Source organism: Tauraco erythrolophus, chromosome 19 (assembly GCF_009769465.1).
Source record: "Tauraco erythrolophus isolate bTauEry1 chromosome 19, bTauEry1.pri, whole genome shotgun sequence".
NCBI classification, from domain to species: domain Eukaryota; kingdom Metazoa; phylum Chordata; class Aves; order Musophagiformes; family Musophagidae; genus Tauraco; species Tauraco erythrolophus.
In genome coordinates, this window is record NC_141483.1 from 1,546,753 (window position 1) to 1,563,459 (window position 16,707).

General features: G+C 64.2%; 4 protein-coding genes across 4 annotated transcripts; 2 read left to right on the forward strand and 2 right to left on the reverse strand.

The window, feature by feature from the left end:
• The first annotated feature begins 206 nt into the window (after positions 1 to 206).
• GAL3ST1 (galactose-3-O-sulfotransferase 1) lies at positions 207 to 2,916 on the forward strand. The gene is made up of 2 exons (XM_009979467.2): positions 207 to 331; positions 1,767 to 2,916. Exons 1-2 carry the CDS (start codon positions 207 to 209, stop codon positions 2,914 to 2,916), a joined length of 1,275 nt encoding a protein of 424 aa, XP_009977769.2.
• A 2,721-nt stretch (positions 2,917 to 5,637) lies between these two features.
• LOC147527383 (uncharacterized) lies at positions 5,638 to 8,864 on the forward strand. The gene is made up of 8 exons (XM_086623270.1): positions 5,638 to 5,689; positions 6,411 to 6,600; positions 7,174 to 7,344; positions 7,479 to 7,593; positions 7,795 to 7,868; positions 8,221 to 8,315; positions 8,406 to 8,486; positions 8,593 to 8,864. Exons 1-8 carry the CDS (start codon positions 5,638 to 5,640, stop codon positions 8,862 to 8,864), a joined length of 1,050 nt encoding a protein of 349 aa, XP_086479396.1.
• A 644-nt stretch (positions 8,865 to 9,508) lies between these two features.
• On the reverse strand, positions 9,509 to 11,230 carry MTFP1 (mitochondrial fission process 1). The gene is made up of 4 exons (XM_086623665.1): positions 11,179 to 11,230; positions 10,212 to 10,339; positions 9,911 to 10,134; positions 9,509 to 9,584 (listed from the first exon to the last, which is right to left on the reverse strand). Exons 1-4 carry the CDS (start codon positions 11,228 to 11,230, stop codon positions 9,509 to 9,511), a joined length of 480 nt encoding a protein of 159 aa, XP_086479791.1.
• A 458-nt stretch (positions 11,231 to 11,688) lies between these two features.
• SEC14L2 (SEC14 like lipid binding 2) lies at positions 11,689 to 16,409 on the reverse strand. Its single transcript, XM_086623401.1, has 12 exons — positions 16,356 to 16,409; positions 14,808 to 14,883; positions 14,655 to 14,698; positions 14,386 to 14,445; positions 14,092 to 14,280; positions 13,181 to 13,276; positions 12,865 to 12,925; positions 12,703 to 12,786; positions 12,398 to 12,504; positions 12,171 to 12,310; positions 11,901 to 12,070; positions 11,689 to 11,813 (listed from the first exon to the last, which is right to left on the reverse strand). The coding sequence occupies exons 1-12, from the start codon at positions 16,407 to 16,409 to the stop codon at positions 11,689 to 11,691; spliced, it is 1,206 nt and encodes a 401-aa protein (XP_086479527.1).
• Positions 16,410 to 16,707: the final 298 nt, after the last annotated feature.

Consider the following 16,707-nt stretch of genomic DNA (forward strand, 5'->3'; position numbering starts at 1 on the left):
GGGCACGCCTGGTACTGGCTCGCCTTCTCTGCCGGCAGTGCCGGTGACAAAAAGCCCGGTGAGATGCTTCCTGGAGCTTCCCATGTCCATGAGACGCCCTCGTGGCTCATTTGCTTCTCGCTCGAGTCCCACAGTTCCCCCCCGGTCCCCACTTCCCCAGCCCCGGCGCTAACGGCTCGTCTCTCCGCCGGCTGCAGGTGACCAGGATGCTGCACCATGGGAAGCACTGGAGGTCCATGTGCAAGGGGCTCGTCCTGGGGACCCTCCTGACCAGCTTCATGCTGCTGCTCTACTCCTACGCCATCCCTCCACTGCAAGTCAGCATGACAGAGTGAGTGTGGGGTCCCCACGTGTGCCCCCCGCACCTCACTGACCCCATTTCACACTGGGCACCCCCAACTGGAGACGGTCCTGGGGCTTTCAAGGTTCTGGTGGCTTCACACCAAGATGTCCCCTTCTTACAGCCTCCTGTTGGAGACTGCGCCCTGTCCCATGGGGGGGGGGAAGCGAACCCTGACTCCCAGGGGAGCTGGGGACGCTCACTCCGGGAGGACCTGCTGCAAAATGGCAGGTCCTGGGTGATGGAGGGGACAAGGAGGTGCAGGAGACCCCCTACCCACCGCAGCTTCACGTCCCCTGGGAGAAGGTAAAACATCAGAGGAGACGTTCCCCGGCAGCCAGGAGCAGTGGGCAGAGCCGCTTCGTCCATTTGTCAAGTGATGAAGAGTTTATCGGGGACACTCTTCATCAAGGGCTCGTCCTTCGGGAGCACCCGGGGCGCTGCCACGCACAAATTCTCACCTGCAGCGACGGGTGCGGGCTCAGCTCCCGGCCGTCCCTCCCAGCCTTCCATTTTTATCTCGGAGCTTATAGAGATCCGCCCGCAGGCGTTTCATCAGCTACGTGCCGAGCTGCACTGGCCGATGGGATCGTTATCAAGGATCAGCTTTGCAACTTCATTAGCAGTGTCCAAAGTCACTCGACACTGCGGTCTCTGTTCCCTGCTCCGGGCATCTCGGATAGCACACAAGTTGTCCTCGGTGCTCCCCAAGGGCTCGAGAGCTCATCTGTGGGGCCATGTGCCAGAATTATTTCCCTCTTTACTGGCGTGCTGGATCCTCCACAACTCCTATGAGGGGTTGAGAGCTTCCGGACCTCACAAGAACGTTATCAGCTCTTGGCCATGGATTTACGGCCATGGAGAGCTCATCTTCATGCGCATCTCACCATCACCTGCACCAGGGCTTGTGGGGAGGGATAGGGACCCTCTGCTCAGGCTGCACTGATGCTAGTGGGGACTGATCACGAGAAGACTCCCATGGTGGTGTGTCCTCGGTGGCTGGGGTTGTCCAGGGGGTGAATGAACTTGGTTTGGTGGCCCAGAGGTGCATCTGATGGTGAGGGGCTCGTGGGGTGGTGGGCCCTGCTTGCCAAGGAAGTCCTGCCAGGTGGGTGCCCCTGTCCTGCTGGGCACATGGCTGGGGGTGAAGGGGGCTCTGCCCAAAGCCGGGCTTGTCTCTGCCGATGAGCTTGGGTGTCACTGGGGGCAAGCACCCATTCCCAGGTCCAGCACCCGTTCCCAGGGTGAGCACTCATTCCCGGGTCCAGCACCCATTCCCAGATCCAACACCCATCCCATTCCCAGATCCAACACCCATCCCCAGGTCCAACTCCTCCAGGAAGGATAATGGCCAAGCCTCCATGGTGGCTGGGCCACATTGGCCGAGCTGCCCTCACCATGGTGTCCTGTCTCTTCTGCCCACCAGGATCCCTGTCCCCTCCTCCTGCTCCTCCTACTCGCCTCTCGGCAAGGTGTCAGCGGTGGCCAACAGCACGGGCAGCCCCTCAGGACAGAGCTGCCTGCCCAAGCTGAACGTCATGTTCATGAAGACACACAAGACAGCCAGCAGCACCATCCTCAACATCCTCTTCCGCTTCGGGGAGAAGCATCGCTTGAAATTCGCCTTCCCCAATGGCCGCAACGACTTCTACTACCCCTCCTACTTCGAGCGCAGCCAGGTGCAGCACTACCGGCCCGGCGTGTGCTTCAACATCATCTGCAACCACATGCGCTTCCACTATGAGGAGGTGCGCAAGCTCCTGCCGGCGGACACCACCTTTGTGACGGTGCTGCGGGACCCTGCCTACCTCTTTGAGTCCTCCTTCCACTACTTCGAGCGCATCATCCCCCTCACCTGGAAGCTGCCAGGGGAGGACAAGCTGGCGGAGTTCCTCCGGGACCCCTGGCACTACTACGACCCCAACGGGTTCAACGCTCACTACCTCCAAAACCTCCTCTTCTTTGACTTGGGCTACGACAACAACATGAACGCCAACAGCCCGCTGGTGGAGGAGCACATCCAGGAGATAGATCGCCGTTTCCACCTCGTCATGTTGCTTGAGTACTTCGACGAGTCCCTGGTGCTGCTGAAGGATCTGCTGTGCTGGCAGCTGGAGGATGTCCTCTACTTCAAGCTCAACGCCCGGAAGGACTCCAACGTCTCCCGGCTGACCCCTGAGCTCTACGAGAAGGCCACCTCCTGGAATCTCATCGACGCCAAGCTCTACCGCTATTTTAATGCCACCTTCTGGCGTAAGGTAGAAGCCTACGGGAGGGAGAGGATGGCCAGGGACGTGGCGGAGCTGCAGCGGGAGAACGAGAAAATGAAGAGCATCTGCATCGATGGGGGACACCCTGTGGACGCCAGTGCCATCCAAGAGTCCTCCATGCAACCCTGGCAGCCGCTGGGGGAGAAGTCCATCCTGGGCTACAACTTGAAGAAGAAGATCAACAAGAAGCACCAGAAGCTGTGCCGCAAGATGCTGACGCCCGAAATCCAGTACCTGACCGACCTGGGCGTCAACCTCTGGATCACCAAGCTGTGGAGCCGCGTGCGGGACTTCCTGAAGTGGTAGGGGGTGGCGGGTGCCCCGCTGTCCCCGGGGAAGAACCAGGTGCTTTCCTTTTTCTTATTCATGGCATCTTTTGGTTGGACGTGAGCAGAACCAGCTGGAGGCTCCAGCACTCAGGAACGCTCGGGGAGGGACCTTTCATCACCTGCTTGCTGAGCCCCTGCTCGGGCAGGAGCCTGTGGAGGAGCTGCCATCACCCACTGCCTCCGAGGGGTCAAGAATTGGGGGCTTGAGGGTGGCTTTTTCCAGCAGGATCCACTTCTTCCTTCCCCACGGAAAGGCCGGAGGAGGTATTCGTGAAGGACACAGCCTCGTCACGGCGGGAGCAGGACATCCATCACCACGTCGCCGGAGGCACGCCATGGGTCGGGCAGTGGTGGCAGGGGCTTCTCCTTGCCTGGGGTGGGCAGAGCTGCTGGCAGGGAACCCAGACCCCAAGGGGCTCCTCAAATCACTCCATTTCCCTCAAACCTTGGGTTTGGGGCTACTTCTTGGAGCCTGCTGCCCTGCTCCAGTAGGTCCCAGCCCACGGGTGTGAGGAGCACAGCACGTTCTCAGCCTTCCATCAGTCCATGGCATGCCATGACCCGGAGCCAGCCGGAAGATGCGACAGAAACCACACTTGGGTTTGGAGAATGGAAAACCCACCCCAAAAGCCCCAGCATTTATCCAGGGGAAGGACGTCGGTGCAGCACGTCCCCTCCCAGCCCCACATTGTCGCTGTTAGAGGGCCCTGTGGCCACGATCCCTACAGGGGACACCCCGGGAGGTCCACGGGGTCTGGTGAGAACCGGCGTGGGGAGCAGGTGTGAAGCAGGGTCCGGCGGCTGCCGTCCCAGTGATGCCACCCCCGAGGATGAGATCCATCCCACCCCCGTGGGGGGAACAGCCCTGGGGTGTCCCGGCTGGGCTGGATGACACCGGCAACGCAGTGTCCTGCCGAGAGTGGCCCTGGCCAGGCACAGAGGTGGCACCTGCAGCTGAGCCTCCCCCGCGGCGAAGGGACCCCCGCCGGCCCCCAGCCCATGTTCTGCTCCCTTCGTGTTTCTGTATCCCAGAAATAAAAAAAAAGCAATTCTACTTTTGTAAAATAATTGTGGATTTGGCAGTTTTTGATGTAAGGATGGTCCAGCTCGGTCTCCATCCATCTCCTCTGGGAGGTAGAGGGGATGGGGACCTCCCTACGCTGACCTCACCTCGCAGGGGGCCCGATCCTGCTCTGCCCAGAGGCGATGTCCCAGTATTCCCTCAGGGTCCCAGCTCTGCTCTCCCCATCAGTCCTGGCGTGGGACTCACATGGTGCGTAGATGCCACCAGGAAGATGTGCTGGTTTTGCAGGGACACTGGCCCCGTGAGACAGCCGTCACAGGTGACACGACTCACTCGTGCCACCGGGTGCCAGCCCCACTGCTGGCAGGTGCAGCCCGTTTCCAAGGGGTACTTGCACTGGGGCTCCTCCAAAGCTCCAGCACCAGCAGTACCGGGGTGGGCACAAGCCCTGATGGCCAGTCTGGAGCTACCACTGGGGCCACAAACTCAACCGTGCAGGATGCTGCCCATGGGCGCTGGGGATATGGGGCACCTCCCTGAGGTCCACAGGTTTCTCCCATGACATGCTAAGGTCTCACCCTGGCCACCGGTTCCTTCTGCAGATGTGCGGATGGAAAAGCCCCGTCTGAGGCAGGAGGCCGGCTGCACAGCCCGTCCAGGATGATGTCCCCATGGGGACATGCTCCATGTCCCTCTGTGCCAGGGCCACCGGGTCAACTCACCCAGAGAGGGCTGCGATGGGGTTTTGGGACCATCTGAGACGGGCAGGAGCCACGGACACACACACTTCACCAGGTGTCCGTCCTGGCCGTGACCACGCTGTCGTCCCCAGAAGGGCTGCCTGTCCTGGAGAGCGGCTGGCAGCGAGCCGCGGGGTGGGGAGCAGCAGCTCTGCACTTGCCTGGAGCCAAGGGGTGGAAGGAAAGTCCTCCAGCTGAAGTCCTCCAGTCCCAGCACCCAGCAGCCTCCTCCTGTGGGCTTTGGTTCTCTATAAACGGGACCAAGCTGGGACCATGGGTCCAGGATCGTGTGGTGGGACTGTGGCTGGGGCCGCAGGCAGGACTGTAACAGGACAAGGATGGTGCACTGGGGACCAGGACGGTGTGGTGGGACCAGGACCGTATGCGGGACCATGACTGAGTGGTGGGATCAGAACTGTGTCGTAGGACTAGGACCACATGTAGGACTGAGACAGGGACTGTGATGGGACCAGAATCATAAGGTGGAACCATATCAGGAAGTGGGACCAGGAGTATCCATGAGACCAAGACTGATTGGTGAGACCAGACCACGTGGGAGCAGCGCAAAGTGGTGGGACTGCAGGCAGGACCAGAACTAGATGGTGGGAGCAGCACCATATGTGGAACTAGGACAAAGTGGTGGTTTTTGGACCATGCAGCGGGACGTGGATCTTGTTCAGGACCAGGACTGTGTGCAGGACCAGACTGAGCGGTGGAACTGGGACAGTGTGATGGGACAGGGTCTGAGCAATGGGTGCAGGTCCTGGTGATGGTACCGGGATGGTGCACAGGACCAGCCCCACACGTGAGACTGCTGATGGGCTGCAGAGAAAATCAAGTAAATCCCCCAAACCAGCAGCACCAGCTGGAGCCCGTTGACACCCAGCCCTGGTCCTCAAAGGCCCCCAGGTGCTGGAGCTGCTGCTTGCTGAGGATGGGGCTAGGCTTGTGGGTGCTGCTGTGTGAGGCTCTGCTGGGAGTGGCAGGTGAGTGGAACTGGGACCCCCTAGCTGCTCTCTGCTGGTTGTACTGGGGGAGGTGGGTGGTGACACCCATGTCTGGGTGCAGGAGGGTGGTGAGTGCCCCTTGATTTTGCCTGGTGCTGGTTCCTGGTGCTCTCCTGGACCTACTGGTGCAGTTCTTCTTGGTGGAGAGGAGCCTTCCTAAAATGGCCTTGTGCTCTGGGGATGTGAGGTTGGAGGATGGGGACCTGCCAGGAGCTCCCTGTGTCCCCAGGTCTCAGCAGATCTCTAAGGACCTGGTTTGGGAGGGTGGACTAGAGCCACTGGTGGGGTATATGGCTGCCGGCAAGAGTCTCCTGTCTCATGAGCAGCCCCTGGTCCCTCTCCAACCCTGGGTGGGCTCCCAGTGCTGGGGTGGCTGGGGATGCTTAACCTTGCACTTCTGGAGGGTTGTGGAGAACCTTGTGGCGCACCACCTCCTCCAGCACCAACCACCACAGCAAACACAGTGGTCCCATGCCAGGGTGTGGCCACCAAGACCAAGGGAGACCCTGGCTGGGGCAGCACCCCAATGTGCCTGAACCCAGCTGAGCTCCTGGGTGCTCTCCCCTCCTTGTGTGGCACCACCTGCCCTCCATGAGTCATGGGGACATCTGAGGACCTGGATGTCCCTGCTGTGCCTGGGACATGCTACTGCAGCTGCTGCATGCTTAGCCCCACTGGTTAAACCCTCTCCTTGCTGCAGGGACCACCATGGCTCCAGTGACTTCAGCATCCTTCAGTCGCACAGTGGTGACTTCAGTGGTGTCCTCAGGCATGGGGGCAAGGGCTGCAGCCCCAGTGCTTGCCACTGCCACCGTGCCTGGTGGGGCTCGTGCTCACCTCCACTCCGAGGAGCCCAGCATGAACTTCACCTTGAAGGTCCTGGATGGTGAGTGCTCTGGGTCTTGTGCTGGGTGCCAACTTTGGGGGATGACACCACAGGATGGGTCCAGCCAAGACCCTGGGGCTTGACCATCAGCACCCAGAGCTTTCTCCTGAGTGGCCTCAGCATTAGGACCCACCAGGAGAAGGTGGTTGTCCCTGCAGGACCATCCCTCCCAGTCTTGCAGAGGGTGTAGGGCTTTGAACAGTGGTGCTTCAAGATGTTCCCCATCCTGTGCTTGACTTCATGGTTGGCTTTTTGGGGATCAGCTCCCCCTTGACATTCTGATGGGTGTCGTGGTCCCTCTCAGCTCCATGGAGGGGACCAGGAAGGTGCTGCAGCTCTGGAGAGCAGGTGGGGAAGCCAGAGTGGGGTGGCAGAGCCAGAACAACTCTTATATTCCAGAGACAGTGGATGGGCTCTGAAATTGAGGAGCTGCAGGCAGGTACTTGCCTCGGAAGGGTGGAGGCAAAGACACCTATGAGTGGTATTCCGGGATGTGTCTGATGTCTCTGTCTGTGGTGGGACAGGCTTGAGGATGTCACGCTGAACCAGCCGTCCTTTCTTCTTCAGGAGACTCCAGTGCCACAAAGAAGCTGCTGGTGCTCAGCCCCGGCTCTGCCATCCGCCTGGAGGCCAGGGTTGACTTCAGACCTGGCATCTCCCTGGAGATCTATGTGGACCAGTGCTATGGGACCAGCTCAGAGCAGCTGGGACACCCCAGGAGGCTCTTCATGGTGGCGAACAGCCATGGGTCAGTGCCTGTGGGCTGGGAGATGGGGACCGCTGCTCCAGGCACCCTGAGGTCCTGCAAGACCTGCTGATGGGAGGGATGTCCAGGGCCTGGAGACAGCCTGGGAATGTCCCCATGTTGCACTCCTGCCTCAGGTGCCTGCAAGGGGAGAAGCTGGGGAGCGTGGCCGTCCAGCACCAGAGAGGGGTGTCTGTCCTCCAGCTCACCATCCCGGCCCCCGTGCTGGAGGATGAGCCTGAGGAAGAGGAGGTAAGGTTGGGACGATGTCTTTGGTGGTGGGAGGGAGGACCTACTGGGGACGGCCTGGGGCTCCCAAAGCACCATCCCTCCTGGGGCGTCCTGCTCCCCACTGGGGTGCTCCAACCCCATGGGGGTGGGTGGGAGGAGAGCGGGGTCCCCGAGGAAGGACACGGTGGTGGCATGCCCTGCCCGGGGCTGGTGTCTCCGCAGGTCTATGTGCACTGCCTGCTGACGGCGCGGGGGCACGGCACCAGGTCCTGCTTCTACAGCCAAGCCACAGCCAGGTAAGCTCAGCCCTGGCACGGGCTCCTGCTGGTGCCGCAGGACCTGAGCACCCACGGGTGCTTTGGCAGTGAAAGCCAGTGGGTGAGGGGACCCATCTAGGGGACAATGTCACCCCACCATGGTCTGGATGCCACCTCTTCTCCTGTGGTAGCCAGGTGGCACCACCACGGGTCCCAGCTCTGCTCCCTCCAGGAGCAGACGAACTGGGGAGGTGCTCGGTGTCCCTGAGGAACATCTCTGGGGTGGCTGAGATCTGAGGGGCTGGGGGACCTCCTGCCATGGCACCATGCGTGGGTCTTGAGGCGGAGGCTGGGGACCCCAGACCCGCCCAGCTCTGTCCTCTCCTCCCAGCTGGCACAACGCAGAGAACCCTTCCCAGAGTGCCCTGTGCAACTGCTGTGACACCGGCTGTCCCCCTGCTGACACCCACCCCGGAGAGCTGCCAGGTACTGGGCTGTGGTGGTCCTGTGTGGCATTGGGGTCTTGCAGGATCTCCTGGGGCCAGGATGGGCTGTATGGGCCATGTGGTCCCGCAGGGCTCCCAAGATGGGGGACGCTCCACCGGGAGACGGTTGGACCACTGCTGGTGCAGAAGGAGAAGGTGCCATGGTATGAAGGTGAGTGGGCACCCCCAACCCTCTCCCCATGCTTCTAAACCCACCGTCCCAGATGGTGAAGCAACCTCTAAACCCCCAATTTTGGCTTTTTTTTGGCTGTCCCCAGCGCCGTGCCGCACCGTGAAGAGCTTCCTGCTGGCTGGGCTGGCCCTGGTGGGCAGTGCCCTGGTGGTAGCCGCCCTGGTGGGGGGTCTGCTGGGGCTGGCTTTGGCCACCTGGCGCCTTGGTGGGCGCCGGCGGGGACGGAGGCGGCCGAGGCAGCAGTGTCCCTTCCATGCTGAGCTGCAGAGCGTGGTGGGGGCCTTGGTCCCCAGGGAACCGGAGAAAGAGGGTGAGGTGGGTCTGGACTACCGCAGCCTGGCACGGGGCTTGGCGTGAGCTGGTGACCCCCTTCCTCCCCAATAAAAGGTAGCCTGCTTTTTCTCTAAAGCCTTCACCTGGTTGGTACCATGTGGATGCCACCACCGGTTGGGGATGCCAACCTGTGTACCAGGAGATGTGGCTTCCAGGTGTGGTGGCACATCCCCAACCTGTGGTGCTGGAGGTGGTGGCTCCTGGCTGGGGGGATTTAGGTCCCTGGAGGCACCACTGAAGATCTCGGACATGGTGGCAGCACCTTGGGGACAGTCCCAGGGGTGTACCATGAGGGCAGTTAGTGGTTGTGGAGGGCTGGAGGGGTTGCAGCTGGGACCTGGGGGGGTGATCAGGGCCACTCAAGGCATGAAGGGACCCCCATCCCAGGGTGGAGATGCCCATAGGGTGCAGAGCCTGTGGGTTGGGACCCAACTGGACCCACGTGTCCCCTCAGGAGGGGATGCAGCAGTGGGTCCCCACCAGCTCCAGCACTCCTGAGGTTCCTGAGCACCACCTGGTACAGGGTCAGGCTTGAAATCGTTTATTAGGACCAGCCATGGGGCAGGGTGGCCACTCTGGGGCCGTTACCGGAGCGAGGGTTCACAGTCGACGGGTCTCAGCACCCCAAAAACCAGCAGCATGCCTCAGTTTCCCCAGACCACGGGGGCTCAGTGTGGGGCAGGAGGTTCTCCGGGCACCCTGTAGAGCTTGCGGAGGCTGGAGTCCATCAGGAAATCTACAGTCCTGCGGCGGGAGCAGAAAGGGGGGTGAGCAGGGTCCTGGCGGGGGGTCCTTGGGGTATGGTCAACACCAGCTGGAGCAGTCCCCAATCCCTTGGGACCCCATCCCCACCATCACCGAGGCCCATCCCCACCAAAACTAGGCTCAGCGCAGCCTCACCTCACTAATCCCCGGCTCCCGCTGATCTCTGTCCCTGTGGGACCCCAGCAAAGCCCCTTTGGGGTGGGCTCCCACCTCCGAGCCCATACGGGGACCAGTCCCACAGCATGCAGGCAGGGGGTGGCTGGCACCCGATTGTCCCCGCAGGGTGTCCCCATGCCCGCCCTTACCTGTCGATGGGGGTGATGATGAGGGGGATGGCAGCCAGCCCCAGGGCGGTGGTGGTCCAGCGGCGGAGGGGCAAGGGCCAGCGGGTGAGGGTGCCCAGCAGAGCCAGCGAGGTGGCACACAGGCGGTTGATGGTGACACCAGGGATGGCCACCGAGGCCAGGCTCTGCCAGATGAAGGTGTCCACCACGGCCACCGCCACCTGTGTGGGGTCTTGCGCATGTGCCTGGCAGGGGGGTGGGACAGGGAGGTTGGTGAGGGTCTAGGGGGGTGGCTGGGGTTGGGGTGGGGGGTGGCACTCACAGTGGCAGCTCTCCGGCCCTTGTCAATGGCATCGGCGGTCACGTAGGCGGTGGCCACACCGTAGCTGGCCCACACCACTGGCACTGGCACCAGTGGACGGAAGGACTCGCCCACCTCATTGGCATAACCTGGGGGGGGGGGGGGGGTGGGTAAGCAGGGCTGGGCACCGGCTGTGGCCCTGTGCACCCTCCTCCAGGGTGGCCCCGTGCCACCGGGGCTGGGGAGGGTGGGCGGCAGGGACTGATCCTGCACCGGGGGGATCAAAGCAGCCAGGTCACCTTGGACCCTTAATGCCAGTGGGTGGTCAGTGCCTGATGCTGGCACCGGTGTCAGTGTCTGGTACTCAGTGACAGTGACCAGTCCTGGTACCCAGTGTCAGCACATGGTGCCAGTGGGTGGTCGGTGCCTGATGCTGGCACCGGTGTCAGTGTCCGGTATTCAGTGACAGTGACCAGTCCCGGTACCCAGTGTCAGCACATGGTGCCAGTGCATGGTACTGGTGCCAGTACCCCAGTGTTGGTGCCAGGTATTAGTGCCGGTGTCCGGTACCAGTACCCAGTGTTGGTGCCTGGTGTGCAGTGCTGGTGTCCAGTATCGGTACCTGGTGCCGGTGTGCGGTACTGGTACCCAGTGTTGGTGCTGGTGGCCGGTGTCGGTGCCAGGTATCAGTGCTGGTGTGTGGTACCAGTGCCCGGTGTGCGGTGCTGGTGTCCCGTGCCGGTGTCACGTATCAGTGCTAGTGTACGGTACCGCTACCCAGTGTCAGTGCCCGGTGTGTGGTGCTGGTGGCCGGTACCGGTGGCCCGTGCCGGTACCAGGTATCAGTGCCGGTGCGCGGTACCGGTACTCAGTGTCGGTGCCCGGTGTGCGGTGCTGGTGTCCGGTACCGGTACCCGCTGTCGGTGCCCGGCGCGCAGTGCCGGTACCCCCCGCGGTGCCCGGTGCCGGTAGCGGTGCCGGTGCTCACCCAAGTAGCGGACCCACGTGTCCCGGTAGAGGTCGGGCTCCGCCGCCCCCATGGCGCGCGCTCCCACCGCCGTCGCACGAGCCCGCCCCGCCCCCGAGCGCGCGCCATCAAGCCCCGCCCCGCCGCAGGGCGCGACTCGCCGGGCGCCGCTTCCGCCCGCCCGTGAGATGGCGGCGGCGGGGGCGGGGCCTGGCGGCGCACGTGACCCCGGCGGTCACGTGGGCGGGCGGCGACGGCCGCCCCCGGGGCGGAGCGACAAAAAGCAGCGGAGCCAGCTCGGTCCGTCCCTTTACTGCCCCCGCCCCGCGCAGCGGCGGGCGGGGCGCGGGACCCACATAAGGCACAGAGGGGGGCGGCACACACACCTCCGGCCCCGCACAGCCCCCTCGCCTCGGTCCGTTCAGCTCGGGGGGCTCAGCCCCCGCTTCCTCCATCCTCCCGCCGCCGCTCCGGCCGTCCCCGGGGCGCCGGGCAGCCGCCCGGCCGGCTGGGGGTGCGGGGGGGCCCTGGCTAGGGGCTGTGGTCCAGGTGCTGGATCTGCTGGGCGGCGGCGGCGTCGGGCAGCAGCACCTCCACGCTGTAGCTCACCTTCTTGGCGTGCAGGTAGCTGTAGGTGTTGTCGAAGCGCAGGACGTCTGCGGGAAGGAGGGGGTGTTGGGGGGTGTCGGGGCGCGGGGGGGCAGCCAGGGGTGTCCCCCCCCGGGGCGAGGGGATGCACTTACAGATGCCGGGTGCGGAGCAGGTGAGGGAGCCGTCCTCGGGCACCATGTGGGAGTTGTAGCGTTGGTTGGGGTAGACCTCAGTCATGTCGCCCGCCCGCTGCCGCTCGCCGATCTTGGTCTTCAGGTACACCCCGAAACCCACGTCGGCTCCCTCCGACCTGAACTGCCACCTGTGGGCCGGGAAGAGCCGGTGGGGTGCCGTGGCGGGGCTGGGGCACCCACTGCTGTGTGTGCCCCCCCCTTCCCCGTGGCATGGAGCCCCCTCCTCACCTGAGGACGCAGCCAGGGAAGAGGATCTCGTACTCGACCTGGTGGGACGAGCCGCGGTTGACCACCACCGTGTGCTCGTACTGCTGTGCCAGCTGGTCCCGCACGTAGTAGTGCTGGGGCACATCCCCCCCGTAGTTGATCTGGAAGGGGATGGAGATGGACGTGGGTATGGGGGGGGGACCACCCGTGCACTCCTGAGGAACCCAGGGACGGGGGCCTTCTCCTACCTTGCTTGGGCACTTGGGGTCCCCGTCGGGGTCCGTCAGGGTGCCCCCGTACTCCACTGGGATCTGCTCGGGGTCAATGTACTTCTGCAGGACCTCCTTCCAGTTGGCTGGTGGGGCGGAGGACAGTGGGGTTTGGGGGGGCTGTGACGCCTGCAGGGAGCCCCAGCCCAACCAGGGACTCCCCCTCAGGGTTGGGGTTTCACCCTGGGGTGGGACGAAAGCAGAGGGGGACATGGCACCCTGGTTTTGGCTTCCACCACACCCCTCCCAGCCGGGGACACCCCGAGGAGCAGGTCAGGACTCACATCCTAGGACCACGACCTTCTTGCGGGTGTCCTCGCTCAGGAAGTGCTTGATGAGGTTGTAGGCCACGGGGAAGATCTTGGGGGCTGGGGGGCAGATGGGGGGTGTCAGGGTGGAGGGTCAGCACCCAGCTGGGAGGAATGGGACCCCGGGGCCGAACTCACCCTTCACGATAAACAGGCGCTTGAGGGACTCGGGGTAATTCTCCTCAAACATGGACAAGAGCTGCAGGACAGGGAGAGCTTCAGGTCATCTTCCCATCCCACGTACCCACTAGGGCACGGGAGGAGCACGGCGGGGCACGGGCTGGCCCCCACACCCCAAAACGTTGAGGGGGGGTGTGAGGCTCTGGCAGGAACCTGCTCTTGCATCATCCCTCGAGGCCATGAGTCAGCCCGGATCCCTGCGTCATGCTGCAGCCCCAGGGGTGGCCGCCGTCCCTGGCTGGGGAAGGGGGGAGTCGGGCAGGAAGCCCCTCACCTCCCCGTACGTGTCCACAGCTGGCTTCCAGAGGTGCTTCAAGCCCAGGCCCTCGCAGTCGTAAACCATCAGCACCATCTCGATCTTCTTGCCCAGCTGGGATGGGAGGACAGGGGCTGGCTCAGGTGGCTCCCGGCCCCTGCAGGGACCCACGGGAGGAGGTCTCCCAGCCAGCCCCAGGGATGGGGTGGTCCCCAACAGCCTGGTGCCCCCCAGCAGGAGCCGTCTCCCAAGTGCTGGTGTAGGCAGAAGGGGCATTGCAGGCTGGTGTGGGTGCTGGGACAGGGACACGGGCACGGGCTGCGGTGGGGGTGGACTGGACGTGGACTTACAGGGCTAGTGAGGGCATTGGGTGGTGGGGACAGTAGGGACACAGGCTGGTAGGGATGGACCTGACATGGACTTACGGGGCTGGAAGGGACATGGGCTGGGGTGGGGAGGACAGGGCATGGACCTGTAGGGCTGGGGAGAACAATGGGTGGTGGGAATGGACTGGACATGGACTTACAGGGCTGGCAGAGATATGGGCTGGCGGGAATGGACAGGACATGGACTTACGGGGCTGGCAGGGATATAGGCTGGTGGGGATGGACTGGACGTGGACCTACAGAGTTGGGTAGAACATTGGGGTGTGGGGATGGACGACATGGACTTACAGGGCTGGCAGGGGCAGGGACTGAGGGGGATGGACTGGACATGGAACTGTAGGGCTGGGGAGGACATTGGCTGGTAGGGATGGAACAGAGAGGAACTTACGGGGCTGGCAGGGACATGGGGTGGTGAGGAGGGTGGGGAGACAGGCTGGTGGGGCTGGCAGGGACGGACAGGAGCTGGGCTGGCAAGGTGTGGGCAGGCAGGGTGGGGGCAGGCAGGGCCAGGCAGGGTGCGGGCATGGCAGGGCAGGCGCCCACCTTCTGGCTCTGCCGCTCGCACTCCTGCTGCAGCACCTCGCAGTCGCGGAACTTGTTCTTGAGCAGGTCCTGCTTGGAGGCGGAGAAGAGCAGCCCCTTGGCGTCCAGCGGCCCGATGATCTCGTACCAGATGGGGCTGCCCTCCCGGTCGTAGCCGCACATCCCCCCCGACATGTACTTTCTGATCACCTGCGGGAGCACGGGGGGCTCAGGGGAGCTGCGCAGCCCCCCAGGGAGGGGGGAACGGGGACAGTCCCCTCCAGGGACACCTGTCCCAGGGCTGGGGACACCCACCTCGGGGGCCTCCCAGGCAATGATGTTGTCGGCGTCCATGTGCTTCCGGACCTCGACATGCTGCGAGGAGGGAGCAGAGCGAGGCGGGGTGAGGGAATTTGGAGACCCCTTATCCCATGGGATGGGGTGCACCTCATGGGCAGGTCACATCCGTCGGGAGAGAGAGGCTGGGGTGGTGGTCCACTGCATGTTGTCCCATCCCCAGGTGACCAGTGGGAGCTTGACGGCAGCATGGGGGGGTCCCCACAAAAAGCGGGGGGGCCTCTCACCTTGCGGAGCATCGCCTCCGACTTGGGCACGTCGAAGCCGCGCGCTGCAAGAGAGCAGAGAGCTCAGCCCCGCCGCCAGCGGCCCCGGCTCCGCAGCCCTCCCAGGGTCATCTGGCCCCCCCCCAGCACGTGTGCCCCCCACCCTGGGGTTACCTCGGAGCCATTTCAGGAGGAAATAGTCGTCCTGGGAGGGCAGGGAGGGCAGCACATCCTGCAGGTTCTCCCGAAACTGCGGGGAGAAGAGGGACTGTCGGCGGAGGGGTCCTCACTGTCACCCCCTGTGGGTGCTGCCCACCCCAGCGAAGCGAAAGCCCCAGGGTTGGAGGTTTATCCTCCCAAAAAAAGTCCCAGCCAGGACTCTTTTTTGCAGGAGATAAGGGACACTCCTTACCCTGTCCCTGGCACCCGTGGAGCGGGCACGGCAGTGACAAGTGGCCAGTCTCCACTCTCCTCCCTGGCAGGGACTGTCCCCAGGCCGGCCACCAAGCACTGGGTGTCACCAAGCCAGTCCCCTTGTGCAAGAGGGTGAGTGAGGGCTGCCACCCACCCACCTCCTCCAGGGAGGGTCCTGCCAGCCACTGTCAACTCGCAGGGACCAGGCAGACCAGTTCCCCCTCTGCCATCACCAGTGGCATCCTTTGGGATGGAGCTGGTCACCGGGGCGTCACCTCATGTCCTCCTGCTCCAGGGACACCCCACCAAGTCGCAGCTGCCCTGGCCAGCCCAGAGCGGGAAAGAGGGCGACAGGGTGCAGAACTAGAGGGGTTTCGGGGTGACAGGGCAACCCTTGGCATGTGGCCCTTCTCACCCCGGCTGGGCTACGGCCCAAATCTCCGTACCAGTCTGGGACCTCTCCTTAATGAGGCTGATTGGATTATCTCCCACTGAATTTAGGTGTAATTAAACCCGGGATTAGCAGCTTCACCCTGTGAAAAACAAGGTGCAGGGTTTCCCAGCTCGCCTTTCTCACCCACCCATCGCCGCCTTGGCACCGGGAGGGTTTCGGCTCTGCGCCCCGTGCCCGCTCCTGTCCCCTGGCCTCCAGACCTCACCGGGGTCACTGCCCGTGGCTGGAGTTTGGGTTGAAAGGCAGCAATAAGATAAAAGCGGCCGGCGTTTCCCTCTCGGCGGGCTGGAATAAAGCCCAATCAAACCTGGCACCTCGGAGAGGTGCCCGTGAAGGCATCGGAGGTGGCCTTGGGTGGCACAGCCACCATGGTGGCGCGGGTGGCTGGTGGGTGACCATTGCCAGTTCAGCCGGACATCCTCGGCCCTGGTAGCCCCACGGCAGGGTGGGAAGTTTCCCGGCCACCGGTGGGACCAGCGGGAGGGATGGAAGAGGGATGGGGGGCCTCACCGATGCCCAGTCCCGGGGGGCCTCCGGTGGGATGGTCTGGCTGGTGAGACCCCCAAAACCCACCCAGGACGGTCCCTCCCCAGTGGGCAGCACCACGGGGAGGGCTCAGCCCACGGGTTTTAGCTCTGGGGCTGCGTGGAGGCGGCGGCCGAGCTGGCGGGAGCACCCAGGGGCCGGGACCGGGACCGGGAGCGCGGGGGGGCGGTGATGCCCATCTCCGCGGCGGGCACGACATCGGGGCGGCTCTGCCCGTCTCCGCGGGGGCGGCCCGGGAAACCGGGCCCCGGCTGCTTCCCCGCCGCCACCCCCGCCCGCAGCATCCCCCGCTGCCGGTACCGGCTCACCTGGGCCAGCGCCTCCGCCTGCCGCGGGCTCAGGTCCCCGACGCGGCCGCTCATGGTGCCCCGGCCTCGGCCGCGGGACGCGCCGCCTGTGCCGCGCTCCGGGGCGGTGGCGGGTTGCGGCGGCCCCGAAGCGCCGCCCCCGGCCCGCCCCGCCCGGCCCGGCCCGCCCCGGCCGGCCTTGAACCCTGCCCGCCCGGGCAGCGCCCGCCGCCGCCCCGAGGGCTGGGCGGGGGGGCACGGGGGGGTATTGGGGGGGTATAAGGGGTATGGGGGGGTAGAGGGAAGCATGGGGGGTATGGGGAGACATGGGCGGTGGGGGGGGTATGAGGGGCACCAGGGATACAGGGAGTAT

What these genes read in the sequence shown, in the direction of transcription:
- MTFP1 (XM_086623665.1), bottom strand. Translation starts at nt 11,230, where the DNA reads ATGGGGGCGGCGGAGCCCGACCTCTACCGGGACACGTGGGTCCGCTAC. An exon ending in CACGTGGGTCCGCTACTTGG is followed by an intron (nt 10,340 to 11,178) that starts GTGAGCACCGGC and finishes CCCCCCCCCCAG; the next exon opens with GTTATGCCAATGAGGTGGGC. An exon ending in AGGGCCGGAGAGCTGCCACT is followed by an intron (nt 10,135 to 10,211) that starts GTGAGTGCCACC and finishes CCCCCCTGCCAG; the next exon opens with GCACATGCGCAAGACCCCAC.
- SEC14L2 (XM_086623401.1), bottom strand. Translation starts at nt 16,409, where the DNA reads ATGAGCGGCCGCGTCGGGGACCTGAGCCCGCGGCAGGCGGAGGCGCTG. An exon ending in CTGTGGACACGTACGGGGAG is followed by an intron (nt 12,926 to 13,180) that starts GTGAGGGGCTTC and finishes CCTGTCCTGCAG; the next exon opens with CTCTTGTCCATGTTTGAGGA. An exon ending in ACCCCAAGTGCCCAAGCAAG is followed by an intron (nt 12,311 to 12,397) that starts GTAGGAGAAGGC and finishes ATCCCCTTCCAG; the next exon opens with ATCAACTACGGGGGGGATGT.
- GAL3ST1 (XM_009979467.2), top strand. Translation starts at nt 207, where the DNA reads ATGCTGCACCATGGGAAGCACTGGAGGTCCATGTGCAAGGGGCTCGTC. An exon ending in CTGCAAGTCAGCATGACAGA is followed by an intron (nt 332 to 1,766) that starts GTGAGTGTGGGG and finishes TCTGCCCACCAG; the next exon opens with GATCCCTGTCCCCTCCTCCT.
- LOC147527383 (XM_086623270.1), top strand. Translation starts at nt 5,638, where the DNA reads ATGGGGCTAGGCTTGTGGGTGCTGCTGTGTGAGGCTCTGCTGGGAGTG. An exon ending in TTGAAGGTCCTGGATGGTGA is followed by an intron (nt 6,601 to 7,173) that starts GTGCTCTGGGTC and finishes AGGAGACTCCAG; the next exon opens with TGCCACAAAGAAGCTGCTGG. An exon ending in TACAGCCAAGCCACAGCCAG is followed by an intron (nt 7,869 to 8,220) that starts GTAAGCTCAGCC and finishes CTCTCCTCCCAG; the next exon opens with CTGGCACAACGCAGAGAACC.